The sequence below is a fragment of the Mastigoproctus giganteus genome, chromosome 7, assembly GCF_048544385.1.
Source record: "Mastigoproctus giganteus isolate SK-2022 chromosome 7, ASM4854438v1, whole genome shotgun sequence".
Classification (NCBI taxonomy): Eukaryota; Metazoa; Arthropoda; class Arachnida; order Uropygi; family Thelyphonidae; genus Mastigoproctus; species Mastigoproctus giganteus.
This window is the reverse complement of record NC_143581.1, coordinates 74,815,931-74,832,196: the sequence shown is the minus strand read 5'-3', so window position 1 is coordinate 74,832,196 and position 16,266 is coordinate 74,815,931. Positions and strand designations below refer to the sequence as shown.

General features: G+C 34.8%; 1 protein-coding gene across 3 annotated transcripts in view; it reads left to right on the top strand.

Moving 5' to 3' along the window:
• Positions 1-16,266, top strand: part of LOC150083001 (pyridoxal-dependent decarboxylase domain-containing protein 1) — a 395,987-nt gene that overhangs the window by 141,463 nt on the left and 238,258 nt on the right. For all 3 annotated transcript variants that reach the window (XM_090377732.1, XM_090377731.1, XM_090377730.1), the window contains exon 9: positions 7,914-7,985. In XM_090377732.1, coding sequence (XP_090233858.1) covers positions 7,914-7,985 — 72 coding nt within the window. The remainder of the gene's footprint in view (positions 1-7,913; positions 7,986-16,266) is intronic.

Sequence of the window (16,266 nt, the reverse complement as noted above, 5' to 3'; positions counted from 1 at the left end):
TTTAAAAGCAAGTGCCCACTGGGGATTATAATTAGTTGAAGTTTATTGTGATGTGTTGCTTATAAACTGCACTGTCTAGTGCTAATAATGTGAAGAAGGTGAAAAGTTATTGGAAAAACTTTTCACTGGAAGCTAAATTAGACATTCTAAAGAGACTTGGTTTGGGCAGATGTAGATTTACACTATATTTAGTGGTTTTGAGCAATTTGAAAATCAACAGTATATCATAAGCTGTGATTGCAAATTTATATTTATTTTTATACATAAGATTCTGTAATTTCAAGGTATGCTTTCTTGCATGTTCTGGAATATTGAACATACATTGTATTTATATTTTATGGCATAGTTCGTATTTAAAGTTTTAAATGTTTTTGCTACATTTAATATTGTTATATAGAGAAACAGCACATTAAAATTAGCCTGACACCTTGTCACTCAAACTGGTTAAAATTATTTACATTATTTATTTACATAATTATTTACTCTATAGATAAATCTTTCCCACTTAATGCAGATTTACTTAGTGCAATGTTTTTGCAGCAAATGTTAAGAGTGGAGGATGCTGGGCATTAATTACAAACAAACTAAATCATTATAAATGAGCAAAAACAGTGTTAATTATTAAGTTAATTATTATTAATTATTGATAAATAGTTAAATATGACATAATTACAACACTGGAGTAGTGTTTACATAAGTAGCAAGACCTTTACAACTCTTCTCAAAAATTTCATCACAAAGTTTGTGATTTATGCAGATTTGGCATGGTGGTAAAGGAGAAAGGTCTTTCAACGACAGCAGAAGATGATTGTTAAGTACAATGGTGTATTGTACTTAACAGAAACATTTTATTTCCGGATATGTCTCAAAGTTAGTTAATTCCTAACCTTCATATAATGAAATGTGAAAAAACTAGTCAGTGAAGAAAGAAAATGATATTCCACATTCTCTGTATTAGTTCTATAGTGCAAGGAAGCCAATGGCTTTTACTGCACTGCCCAAAAAAAAAAAAGTAAACAAAAAAAATAAAATATGATAAAAAGATAAAATAAATGATAAAAAAATGTTTAAAAATTAGTTCCCCTTCTCACGTAGATAATGTGGGATCTAGCTAACCTTTGATTGAAGAGCTTGGCTCCTTCTTACAGCATTTATTAATAATATTGATGAAGGTATATCAAGCTTATTGTTTAAGTTTGCAGATAATACAAAGGTTGGCAGGGTGGCTAATTACAAGGATCTAAGCACACTACTGCAGCAAGATCTGAAAAAATAGGCAGATTGGCTGACTAGTGGAAATTTAGGTTTAACATCATAAATGCAAGGTACTGCATGTGGGCAGCCATCCCAAAGTAATGTACCAGCATAACATCGATATCTGAATTATATGGAATATTTATTACCATTTTAGTAACAGTTGTATTTAAAAATTTGCATCAGATAATTTTCATTTGCTGTCTTTAAATAATTCCACTGCAACACTAAACATTTTATTTGTTGTAGTTTGAACTTAATGACTTCATAATTGGAGAGATATTTTCTTTCAAGCAGTGTGTGGATTTAGATACTCTGACTTCCTGATGTAAATATTTTTGGAATCTTTTTCTGTTCACACATTGATAGCCAGTGTGAAGGAATCCTGATATTGCTCTAAAAAGATACATAAGACAATTTTAATATAGTGACATTAAGCTGTTATAGTGAGAGACTTTCACGAGAGTTTGTTTCCGTATTACTTTTTTTTTGAGAGAAATGATAATATACTTCTCTGGAGAGATGTGTTACTTATTTATTAGTAGTTCAATACTAATGCATCACATTGGATTTGAGATTAATGCTATTGTATGAAGGATTTTGTCTTAATGGAACAAAGTGTTCTGTTTACCAATCTTATTTTAAGAATTGCATAAAAATGCAGCTATCTGTGTACTGAAAAGAAATGGCATTTAATAGAATTTTATTTATTTTTTTCCTGTTATGGCTGCAAAATGTTTTTATAGTATCATTTGTTTTAAATGTATGAGGTCTGTTCAAAAATTGTCTGAACTGCTGTGATATAGCAGCAGGTCAGCATTTACAGGGTGGGTGACTTAATACACTTTGAAATAGTGCCCTTCTGAGATTACATAATTAGCGTTGACAGTTTTTCCAGTGTTGGAAGCAGTTCTGGAAAGTTGATTTTGAAATTGTTGAAGGTTGAGTCATTGTATTTCTCTTTATTGTTTGTACTTCCATCCAATTTACATCTTTTTTAGGATTTTTTCAGGATTGGGGGGTAGTTACATTGAGCCATGTATGATGATTGAGTTCAGCGATACCATGTTTGGTCAAAAAAAACAAAAAAAACCACTACGAGTAGTGGCAAATGCGATGCAGTATTATCATGTAGAATTTAGAGTTCCACTTATCTGGCCATTATCTTTTCTGGCCTTTAACAATTGATTGAGTTAATTGTTTGTCCCTCTGGAATGTATGTGGCGGATAACAACTTCACGGTCAAAAAATACTAGTGATATGACCTTTCTTTTCCTGTGCACTTGCTACTGTTTTTTGGGTTGGAAGGAGTCATCTTACACTGGACTGGGATGTTGCTCGGTGAAAGATGACTTGGTTTTGGGATCATGTTTGTAAACTCATGTTTCATCTCCAGTTATGATACATTAAAAAATGCCTCACCATTAGTCACATGTTCAAGCAAATTGGAAGCAACTTGATGGCAGTGTTCAGTTCTCTGTTCATAGCTGTGGCACAATGTTTGCATGAACATGCCTCATATTCAAAATATTCATTAAAATGGAATAACGTGATCCAATGGAGATATAAATTTCTGCAGCGATTTCACAAACAGTTAATCTTTGGTTTGAAGTGCATATCAGAGTTCACACGTGAGACATCCAGAATTTGTTGAAGTTGAGGGGGTGTCCAGATGAAGGATCACTTTCAGCAGAGTTCCTACTCCTTGAAATGATGGTGCCAATCAAAACCATGTGTAGAGACCATTGCAGAGTCCCCATTCATTTCTTTTTTTTTGTGTTTCACTTTCAGCTTTTCCAATTTTAAAGCAAAATTTAATGTATTAATATGTTGGAGTACATTGTTCACTGTTGTACTCCAATGTTTTAAAATATGACAAAATGTGAAAACACATCTTTATTATTGGGTGACAATAGCAAACTGCCACAAGTAAATGAACAGCTGCATTGAAGTAAGGATGAGGCATGTCTAAACATGTCGTGCTTTGTTGCAGTGCACTTCGTTGCCTCAACCTTGAACATAATCTGGATACTTCTTTGACACACCTTGTATGAGTATATAGAGAATGTTACATTATGAGAAGTACATTTCTTAGCAGAAGCTGTTTGGACAATTATGCTTCCTTTTTTCTTTGGACAAATATGCTGCAGATTATAACATCTACTTTATATTTCACAATGTTCCCATATTGTGATAAGACAAGTTAAGTAATGCATGCATTCTATTCATTTATGAAATAATGTCACTCATTGATTAAAACGCTTCTGTACTGTACTCTAGAATGTACCAAAAAACTTTACTTTGCGTAATGGGTAGCCATGAGCTGAAATTTATGTGGCTCCTTTTGAAGGGGAGGGGACCTGGTGTAAAGAGGAAATAGGTTAGCCCAGCAGTTCTCAAACTGTGTGTCGGGACACCCTGAGAACTCGCCATAATTTACCAGGGGTGTCGCAGATGATGTAATAGTTTATGTAAGATTTCCATGGCAAGTATTGAAAATGTATTAAGAATGATTTGTTTTTACTATTAGATATCTACTACTATTTGATCTGTATTATTAATGTAAATAATTATAGAAAATATTTGGTATTTTTGACAAAGAACGCATGGTCGATTGGTTTGAAATCTTAGATACTTTCATGGCTGAAAACAAAACTGACTGGACCAAACACATGTTGGGGTTTGTACAGATGGTGGTCATTCCATGTCAGATCATCAGAGTGGACTGCAAGCGCTTATATGTAAGAAAGCACTTAATGCAGTGTGGACACATTGCATTATTCACAGAGAAGCACTTGCATCTCAGTGTCTGAGCCCCACTCTAAACAAAGTTTTACAAACAGTAATCAAAATAATGAACTTTATTACAACACTTCCACAGAAGACTCGCTGGTTTAAAAATGTGTGTATTGACATGTGAGCTGAGAATACTTCTTTACTATACTTTTATAACTCTTGCTTGCTTACTTGTGGCAGTGTCTTATCACACATATAAATTGAGAATGGAGCTCCATTCATATCTTCTCACAGAATCTCACTGCAATGCTTAAGACTTTGTAAACAATGATTTTATTTCTAAGTTAGCTTATATTTGCGATATTTTTGATAAATTCAATTTACTTAATTTATCTCTTCAAGGAAATGACACCAATATTCTACAACTGTCAGACTAAGTTTTAGCCTTTAAAAGGAAACTAGAACTTTGGAATAAAAAAATAAAAGCAGGTAAAAATGATTGCTTCCCACTCTTACATCAATTTTTACAACAAAAAGTTAATTTTAATGAAGAATTAAAATCAGTAATTGTTCAGCATTTATCACAACTCCATGCACTTCAAAATATTTTGCAGAAAATTTTGAAGAGTACATATGGATTAAAAAGGACATTACAAAGTTCCCATCAAATTTATCTACTGTCGAAGAAGAACAATTTATTAATCTCACATCAGACTTCGCACTTAATAATGATAAAGTTTTGTCGTTATCTTTATATGAATTTTGGTATTTAGTAAAACACAAATACCCGGAATGTAGCAATAAAACTGTGCGAATACTAGTGCCATTTGCAAGTTCTTACCTTTGTGAAGTTGGATTTTCGGCATTGACAGTCATTAAATCTAAGTACAGATCAAAATTAAATGTTGAAAAAGAAATATGTGTTGCCATTTTGAAAATAATGCCTATGTTTGATTAATTATGCAATAAAAAGCAAGCACATTGATCACATTAATGTTTTTTAAGAATAAAATAATATCCCAATTATTATTTCATGTATTAATAATTATTGTATTAACATATTAAAAATAAGAAATTGCACAATTATAGATGTTTAACTTCAAGGGAGACGTGGGCTCAGAAAGTTTGAGAACCGCTGGGTTAGCCTATTGACCATTTACCACAAAGGTCCCAAAAATTATTCTCATCAAGCCTTCAAATTTAGCAATGTTTCTGTGTGTGGGGTGGGGGGTATGGCTATGGAATGTGGATTGGATGTAAAACAAAAAGCACTGGAAATTTGGTGTTGATCATACTTTTCCTTCTTGAGAAATGCCCAAACATCTGAATGACTGTGCCTACTCTCTGAGGAGTTCAAGGACATTCCAAAGTCCATTGCACTAACTTTAAACAAGTTAGTTAATGTAGGCAGTAACTTAACTTCAATTTATTGAAATTTTCTTTTCTTTTTTGGGATTAATAGAAGTGAAAAATATAGTTACTTCTTAAATTAATTATTAAGATTGTAATTGAAACGGTATAATATTTATTTCTCTTTACCCATATACAGTCAGTTCTGCTATAATGCACATTTTTGCAACACAAATTTGCTCCAACATGACTGATATATTAGAGAACAATGCCGGTATAAGGCTTAAAAAATGTTAAACATCATAGGTGTGAGCTATATTTCCCATTTATTGTAGTTGTATTGGTTCGGAGACACACTGTTATTTGCTGTATTCACAAGATATTGTAGGTCGACTCATGTTTTCAGGAACTCACATTTTTCAGTTCGAACAGAAATTTTGTGATAGCGTGAGCAGAGGAGCACATTTCTGGATGTCACTACCATAAAACAATAAAAACAGTTTGCTGTTTCTGGTTTATTGGGCTTTAGCTTTTTAGTGCAATCTAATTATAAATGGATAGTAAACTCGATCTTACTGCATTTATGATAATACCAATAGCTAGAATTCTGGGGGTTTTTATATTATTATGGTGAAATGTTTCCCCTTCCATGAAGTCTTCAGTCATATAAAAAATATAAATAAATTTTCAGAATCTTCTCTTCATTCCTATTTTTAAGCTTCGTAAACTTATCTCACTTGTGCAATTTGTGCATCCCGTGTTTGTGGTTATTGATTGCTTATCTTTTTTACTGTTTTAAATTTTACAATCCAAAAAAAAAAAAAAAAAAAAAGAAAATGTCAGTGAACAGATATCAATCAAGTTTCATATTTTGTCAAGGTAAAGTGTTATATTTACTATAATATTTATTTATTTATTAGAAATTTAAGTTATTTAAACCTGTGTTTAGCAATTTTATTGGGTTTCTAACTTTTTTTAGTGTTTTACTTACCAGACTGGACATTTTTTTTTTTTTTTTTAGTGCTCTGCCCCATCCCTGTTTTTCCCATAAGTCCTGTTGTTTTTAATGCGTGAAATACCACAACGTGGAGATTTTTAGGAACACATGTACTGTGTTATAGCAGAACTGACTGTACTTTTTTTGTGTGTGTGTCTTTTCTCTATTTATATGTATCTCTTCACAAGTGGCACTACTATATTCACACAAATCTTGCTTAATAGTACACATGAAGTGGGGCATGGACTGTCTAAACCAACAGTACTACATTAACACTGCATTTAGTCTGTGAATTTTATTTTACCATACAATTTGTATGGAAAAGAGAAATAATTGCCAGGTTTCTATTTGTCTGATTTTAATGAAATTTGGAATGGCTCAACAAATTTCTAAATGTCCCAAATAAAAATTTCATGAAAATTCTTCCACTTGGAGTCCTGTTCCATGTGGACAGGTGGGCGGACATGGTGAATACAAATAGATACATATGCATATATATGTGTGAATGTGCCTAAAAAAATTTGTATCTATTCTACCTTTCCTTCAGTTAATGCTTGAAACAATTTCATTTGCATGGGTAGGTTTTTTGGTTGGAGGAAATCAGAATTTATCGTAAAATCTTCCTGGTGGACTAACAGAACACATGCTGAAAATTTGGTGTCAGTCTGTCTTCATTTCTTATTGAGTAATACCCAAACTTCTAAAACATACTTCCATTTATACAGGGAGGTTGTTTGAGGACTGTGCAAAGAGACTGCATTAGCAGCAGTGTGTTAAACAATGACATTTTTGTTTTGATTCGCTCAAGCAATAGTGCATTGTAGCTATGATCAGTGACATTTGTTTAGTTTCACAAGACCTTATACTGCCAAGGAAGTGCATAGTGTATAGGAATAAATTTATTCATTATTCCTGTTTTCCTAAACTAACTATGTAAATTTATTAAGATAAGTTTGTTAAGTGGAGAGTGAGAAACAACATAAAATAGTCAATTTGGAATATTGGTAGTGCAGTGCATAGAAAGAATTGGGAGTGAGCTCCCTCAGTAAATTTGGCAACTCCAACTCCTATTTTTATATAGAGAAATTATTATTATATTAATTTGACACTAAAATGTATGAGCAAAGGAATCAATTTTTGTCATAATGTATTCATTGTTCTCATTCTAACTATTGATCTTTGAATGGAAGCAATAGAGTAGCAATAAAGCTAGCAGCCTTTACTCCTGGTTTATTTCTGTTGGTAACTTCTGTATCCTGAACTTTCAATTTTGTATATAGTTGGCTTTTTTTTATTGTTATTTTTATCCACTATTAAAGTATATCAGTTTGGTAATAATTTTGAAAACTATTCTAAAATCTACTTGGTGAACTCTCATACTTTAAAAAAAGATTTAAAAAAAAAAGAAAAAAAGGTAACTGTTAAAGGTAACTATTATGTAAATACAGGTAGAATCTGCTAAAAAAAGTACAGCACTTTATATTGAATTACACAATGTAATTTTATGTGTATTGCATTCTTATTGCAAGAAAATTTATTTTAATTCTAGCTGTTTTATTTTTAATTCCTTGTTTAGCCAGCAAGAATTGGTGACAGTATGACATTATCAATAGGAACTTGGCTTGGGGTACCTTCTTTACCCTGTGTTGTATCCTTTATATTTGTGGAATTGCTGTTATTTTCTTATCCAGTCTCCCTTCTCCCAAAATTTTTACAAAGGTTTTTCATTGCACTTTTATGTTATTATAACGTGTGTAAATACATTACAATAACATATAATAGAAACAGAACCTATTTTGAAATCAAAACTATATAAAAGTAAGACTGATATAAGAATGTTCTATAATTCTTATGTCTTACTTTTACTTTTTATATATACAGGGTTGTTAATATTAAAGTATCCCTAGGTAGAGGGCTCTGGAGCAAGTTCTAAGGCTCGTACTGAAGAGAAATTTGGACAACAGGTACAATAAAGAATGCGCTCACCATTTATTGGAAAAAAAAAATTTGTCACTGTATGGCATGTAACTATCTTAGTTACGATTATGCAAATAACTTGCATTATTTACATAATCATAAGTTATTGCCACAGTGCCACTACTCAGCTCTACTGTGCTGTATAAAAGCAAAGCAGTCTCTTCAAAATCATACAATAGATGTTTGCCTGCACTACAGCAGCAATGCTAACAACGTTGTGGGAAAAGGCGCTATTAGCTGTACTATCAGAACACCAACAATGCAGCTGCAGCTATCAGAAAATTCAGGCATCAGAAGTGCATAAGTCATGGACCTATGACTGTTTGTGCTGTCCGCAAAATGATTGCGAAATTTGAAGTGACAGGACACCTTGGTGTTCAACCAGGTAGAGGTTGAAAACAAGTGGACTCCTCTCGTGTTGAAGACGTGGCTATGGCTGGCGGGGATTTATCAAGTCAATCTCCATGTGGTAGCACAAGTATGCCAGCTGTTTCTCGTGAAGTGGTCATGCCGTGCTCCACTGTAAGGCTAGTAATGCATCAGGTGTTGCCTGTGCATCCTTACAAGATGCACAGGCATGCTAGAGCATCTAAAGCGTGGTGATGCAGATATTCGTTTCACATACGCACTTCAGTTTCAGTGGATATCACTTGACCATGGAACATCCTTTGGAGTTATGAAGTCCATTTCTGCTTAAATGGACAAGTGAATATGCACAACTGTCGCATTTGGGCAACAGAAAAACCTCGAGTTATCCAAGAGGTCTCATTGCATTCTCCAAAAGTGACGGTGTGTACGGCCACATTCATGATTGGGCCATAATTTTTTGAACAGGCAACACCGACTGGACTCCGCAACTGTTCTGTCACTGGACAGCGATATTATGAATATTCAGCGATATTTCGCAATACCAGAGCTGCAACAATGTGGGACCATATTCATGCAAGATGGTGCACCACCCCACATCCACTGTTGTGTCCAAAGATTGCTAAGGCAACAATTTACAGACGAACAGGTCATCAGCCTTTGTTTCCAGACATCTTGGCCACTCCGATCACCGGACCTCGCCCCATGCGACTTCTGGTTGTGGGGGGTTTTTTGAAGAACCAGGTGTATCGGGAAGGATATTAAACTCTGGCAAATCTGAAGGACAGCATTAGACGTCATGTGTTGGCTATTCAAGTTGACATGTTACGTTCTGCTGTGGAAAATGCTGTTTTTCAAATGGAAACTGTTGTTGACCAACAAGTGTAGCACTGTTCAAGTGATTTGTATTTCCACAGTGCCATATAGGGACAAATTTTGTAACTAATTTTTTTTTCCCTATAAATGGCGAGCGCATTCTTTATTGTACCTGTTGTCCAAGTTTCTCTTCAGTACAAGCCTTAGAACTCGCTCCAGAGCCCTCTACATAGGGTTACTTTAATTTTAACAGCCCTATATATACTTATACATATATTTGAATAATGTTTGAAATAGTTGAAAACTGAATCTTTCATAATAAAAAGGTAAAGCAAACATCAGAGGCAGCAAAAGCATATTCCTTTACATGATGCTTGAAATATAAAAATAAATTAGAATGATGATTAAAAAAATAAAAATAATGCCAGCAGCATGGCAAGGCAGAAGAGCGAAAATAGTCAAAATTAAACATAACGATCAAACCAACAGGGAGGGAAGAGAAGGGTAACAACTGTAAAAATATTTCAGCAGAAACTCTCCAAGATAATTTAGAAAAAATCTAAATGCAAAGATAATAAAATAATAAATTAAATTTTGAATGTCAATTAAATAGAAATTTAATGGCATCCCCCTCTGACTGGCACCAAGTCCAAATTTATGTGAAATATCACCAACAGAGATGTAAACCAACTACAATAAAATAAAACAAAAATAGACTGATCATTACGCCCCATCTCAACAGAGGACCACAAGTTCAAGGACCACAACAGAGGACCACGAGGTCAGAGAATATATATATATATATATAAAGAAATAGTTGTTGTTTTTAGGAGCATTAGCAACTAAGGCCATATTGCTCCGGGGATATGCGGAGGTCATTTCTTGACCTTCCGCATCCTCCGTATTTGGTGGTCATGGGCTCGAACCCCGGTCTAATCAAGAAGCGTGTGTGCTATGCACTGCTGCTCCTGCCCACCTGACTACGGAGGCGCTGAAAGAAATAGTATTGAGATATATATATATATATATATAAAGAAATAGGATGTATTTATAAAAAAAATTAAGTACAGTACTTTGTTTTAAACTGTAATGGTATAAATACATGAAAGTGGCTGCCTAGGCAATTTGCCATATAATTTTTAAAACAAATTATAGAATATAAATAAACTGAACATAAGTCAGGCATCAGTGTTTACAAATGTATATTGCATACCATACATGTGTTTCTAAATATGGAGACAACAGTTATATTTAAATTTAGATTTAGCAAGCTTCATTAGATTTAAAAAACAAAGACAATGAGGAACTCGTTGATGTACGTAAGGGTTGCATTCCGTGGAACGCTATGTAAGTCGGAATTTCCCCTATGCTTGTGCAGCACTCGCAACTGTGCTTGCTGAATTGATTGAATCAAAAAAGAAATGTTCGACGAACATCTAAATAGAATTATTTATTGTATTTATTCAATTTTTTATCTCATGCACAGGAAAAATTAAAGCGTTCAATTTAAATTTAAAAAATTTCAAAATTATAAAATTACAAAAAAAGAGAGGAGACAGGCACAATGTCAGAGTAAGTTTTACCCCTCAAGCATCCTTGCAAGAATCGACGTCTTCAGCTGATAAGTACGCCGCTGCAGAGGTTGAGGTCTTTGCGGGTTTAGAAGGGGTCAGCCGCTCAACCTAACAAAAGAACATATTAATGGATGACTGGACGGTGGCTTTTTTCTTTTCATTGTAGATTTCTTTGTAGCAAGCAAGCATATCATTCACCCCTCTGTTATCTTTTAAGAAATGTTTGCTGTCAGGATCCATCTTCTCAAACCTTGCCACTGCTGAGGCAATTTCTAGAAATGCCATGCCATCTCTCTGGCGATGAAGTGTCTCAGCCCCTCATTTGGTTTATCTTGAGCTTCTTCAGCATTTTATTTCACTATTGCTGCCTGCAAGTCAATAAGTTCTTCGTTAGATAATTCCTTCTCTTCTTCCTCTATTAAATGCTCCATGTTTTTGGCATCACCCTCCAACTGAAGTAGCTCTGCAACCTTTACAATCTTATCTGTAACTTCTTCATGTGATTTGTGTTTTTCAAATCCTTCGAAGCATTTTGTGCACCGTGGGCATATTTTATTCTATGCGCCATTTAAACAACTTTTAGTAATTTCCACCCAGGCCTTATTAATGTTGAAGATGGTGTGGTAAATATTGTAAGATTTCCAGACGTCTCTTAATGTAAAATTTTTCTCATCATCTACTGCACATAACGCCTGAGCAAATGTTGTGCATAAATAGAATGCTTTTAAATTGGAAATAACACCCTGATCCATAGGTTGGATGAGTGAAGTCGTGTTTGGCGGTAGAAATAAGACTCGCTTTCAAATTGAAATCATCTAGATGCGAGGGATGTCCAGAAGCATTATCTAATATAAGCAAAATCTTGAAAGGAACGTCGTTGTCTTTACGATATTTTTCAACCTCGGAAATGAAGCAGCATTTAAACCAATCCTCAAAGAGAGAGATATTGTTATCCATGCTCTCTGGTTTGATCGGAAATACACAAGTAGGGTGGCTTAATTGATGCCCTTAAATGCACAAGGATTTCCAGAATGGTACACAAGCAGTTGTATTCTGTAATCTCCCACTGCATTAGTCGCAAACAAGAGTGTGGCCCTATCTTTTGAGGCCTTGAAACCTGGCATTGTATTTTTCTCTTTGGTAACGTATGTTCGATCTGGCATTTTTTTCCAATACAGAGCAGTCTCGTCAATGTTAAAAATTTAAAAATTTGCTGTGTTGAATAGCCTCCTTCATCAATAATTTTTTCTGACACATCACAAAATTTCTCTGCAGCTGCAGAATCGGCACTGTCGACTTCACCGCATACTTTAATGTTGTGGAAATCAGCACGATGCTTGAACCTATTAAACCACCCATTGGTTGCCATGAACTTTAGTTGGAGTTTGCCATACTTATCCTTAATATCTTTATAAATACTTGTTGTTGCTTTGGCTTGAATGATCATTAGACTCAGGGGCACTTGCTTCTGAATCTGATTTTCCATCCAAATTATTAACAGCTGTTCCGTATTCGATATAGCACCTGAATGCTGTTTTGTGATCACTGTTGATTTTAAGTGCGCTGATCCTTTGACATGTTCTTTTATACATGCACTGTCCTTTAAAATAGTATTCACTGTTGAAGCAGCAAGACCTAATTCCCTTGCAATAGTTGACAAACTTTGTACTTCTTTATCATTTTCATCTTCATTTCTAAAATCAATTTTGTTTCATTTCCTGGCATTACCACCACTTTCACTTTCCGTTGGTAGCTTTCCCTTCATCATCATTGTAATACGCAAATAGGAATGAAGAGAAGTTTCTGAAAATTTGTTTTTTCTATGAAGATTTTAGTGAAGGGGAACACATTTCACCATAATTGCGTAAAATCCCACACAATTGCAGTAACGGTATTATCGCAAATGCAATAAGATTACATTTACTACCGGTTAGGTGTACTGATAGAAAAGCCCACTAAACCAGAAAGTGCAAATTGTTTTATGGTCCTGATCTCCAGAAACGTGCTTTAGAAAAATATCACAAAGGCCTATAAAATTGATTCTTATAAAGGGAACATATGCTAATGATGAAAGGGTAGTGCAATTTCCATTATAAATATGATCTTTTAGAGAGATAAGTAGCTTAGTAATATAGCGAAATTTAACTTCCAAGGAATTGCAATGAATTACAAAAAAAAAACAATGTGTTATAGGGTTCATATTACAATATTTTCACGATACCTCCATTTATTCCTACGGGATGCAAAATACATTTCCACGATTTTTTTAAGTTTGCACCGGCCTTCAAATACTTGCTTAAAGTCGAATTTCCATAAGTCGAGTATTATATAAGTTGGGGAGTTCCTGTATTCTTTATATACTGTGCAGAACTGTTCTTGTTAAATTGTCATCTCTGTTTTACAAGTTAGACCTTTGAGTCTACTCTGACTGCACTGGTTATCTTTTCACCCTTTCCCTTGAGGTTATAGGTGCATGTTGTTTGTTTTGTAGTGTTTTTCATTTATCTGTGCAAGGTGCTCATTCCATTTTGTTTCTTAAGCATGAAGTTTTTTGCTGATTGAGATTTTTAGTTCTCTCCTAATATCTTCATTTTATATAATGTCGAGCTATGTGAATCCTTTGAGAGAGCTTAAGAATTTCATTTCTACACTAATCTTTTCTCATCCTTTGATAACATCTATGTTTTACTTCCATACGGTAGTGTGGGTGTCACTATGGTTTTGTGAAACTTGCGAGATGTTTCCTTCCTTGTTTTTCTTTTTAAAATTCATTAGGTGATGTGGCAGCTTGTTTGGTATTTGTGGTGCTTGATTATCATTAAATCGTTATCATAGCTGTAGGATATATCACATCCAAGATAATCAAAATAGGCAACTTACTCAATTATTTTATTGTTTAATACAATTTTATTCCTTTCAGGAGTTCCTATGAATGTATTTTTCTTTTATTATTTTTTCCTTACTGAAATACTGATATGTTTTTCATAACTTTAATTGATTGAGATTGTTGGAGATCATTTTTTGTTGTAAAACAACCTGGTCATAGGGGAAAAATTTTTTTTCGAGTTATATAGCATGTGTAACTTAGTTTTCCCACTTCCTGTTAACTCTATGTACAGAATGTTTTAAAAGTAAAAGTAGAAAATTCTAGGCTCTATTTTAGCTTGAGAGAGAGATGTCTAATATATATGTGTGATATATGGAAAGAAAATTGGTTTGATAAATACGAGAAGAGACCACACCAGTTGGATCATATTACTCTGTCATGCTTTGTCGCAAATTACACACAGCTCTAATGGGATCTGCAAGAAACAATTTGATAATGTATTATGCAAGTATCCATGCATAATATATTATCAAATCTGACATGGCTCAGAATCTCAACGAGTACAAACGCGAGATGGTAATGTTGCACATTCCATTTTGCAACGAGGAAACAGAGATACTGTCAGAGATGGTATATGTCAAGATCTACGACAATGAAGAGCTCATACTAGAACAGTGTAAATTGTATGAATGGGACTTGGACATTCGCAAAACAATTGAAATATGTAAGGTGATGTGTCAACACATTGACGATGGGGACCCTGACAAAGCATGTGGTAATGACCTGCATAACCTTGTAATGTGACTGGAGGAGAAGACACATTTCAAAACTTTTACAATCATCCAAACAGTGAGATGAATGAAGATCTAAAGTTCACTACGCTCAGTGCAATTGCAAAGAAATGCGACTCGATGCAATTGCAAATAAATGCGAAAACCTGATGACCAATGCATGTAATTTGGAGTCTGCTATCTCACAATCGTGAACCGATTCAAATATTCTTGACCGGCCCAGCTGGTTGTGGAAAAACATTTATGATTGGCCTCTTGATGGAAATATTCAACCGCTTCAGCAGTACCAGACGGGTGCTGTAACATCTACATTACATGCACTTCAACTTGTAAGGCTGAAGCGTATGTAATGTAATGATGCTTGGATGTTGCTGTTGTGATAGATGGAACTACTGTGCACACTGCTCTCAAGATATCCATTTCGAGAAATCTGCCTTTGTCGGCGGAAATTGCACAACAATACAGATTGCTGTTTAAGTATGTCAGAGCAATAATAATTGATGAAGTCAGTATGATAGGTGCCGAGCTGTTATCACAAATGGATGTGAGGCTAAAACAGATAACTGGAAATGTCAAAACGAGTTTCGGTGGGCAGAACATGTTCCTAATCGGGAACTTACGCCAGCTACCTCCTGTTCGAGCGACCTCGGTCAATAAACAGATAAAGCAGTGTATTGCTGGCACCACTCTCTAGCGTGGCTTCAAATACTGTGAACTCAATCAACTTATGTACCAGTCAAACATCATGTTCTCATCTGTGTTAACCAAAATCGGTACCGGAACTAAATTAGATCAGATAAGCAAGAATTTATCGAGTCGCATTTCTTCGCTCAGGAGGAAGCCAATCACCACTGCCCAAATGGTATACGACTTTACTTGAGAAATAATTCCATCAGTGAGTACAACTGTGCAATCCTCTGTGCCACAGAGAAGGTGAATTAATCAATTGCGCAAGACATCTTCATGGTTTGCATGAATGCAGAGCAAGAAGCACACATTTGCAAGAAATTATAAAATGTTGGTTATTGACACTGGAGCCCATGAGCCACCAAATATGGAGAATGCGGAAAGGTCAGGGAATTGACCACCACATATCCCCGGAGCAATATGGCCTTAGTTGCTAATGCTCCTAAAAACCAAACAACAACAACATTGACACTGGCAGATTACCCTTCGATCTGGTCATCGGAAAGCCATATATTGTCACCACCAATGTGGACGTTACTGATGGGCTCGCTAACGGAGCCCTTGGTAAATTATCCAAGGTCGAATACATTGAAGAGCAACAGATACAACGATTGTGGCTCGAATTTACCACCTCGGCTAAGATCAGAAAGTAAGCTCGCAAGAAGGCAGTGAGATACATGCAATCAAACAACATCAGTCCCGCAACTGTTCCGCTCGCAAGACAAACCGTGAGTATATCATTGAACAACAACCACAAAATCTGTGCCAAAAGAAATCACTTTCCTCTCATACCAGCTTGTGCAACGATGATGCACAAGTCACAAGGTGGCACATTCGATACAGTGGTTTACGAGTACGAAAAGGGGCATGAACAGCAGCTGGTTTATGTCA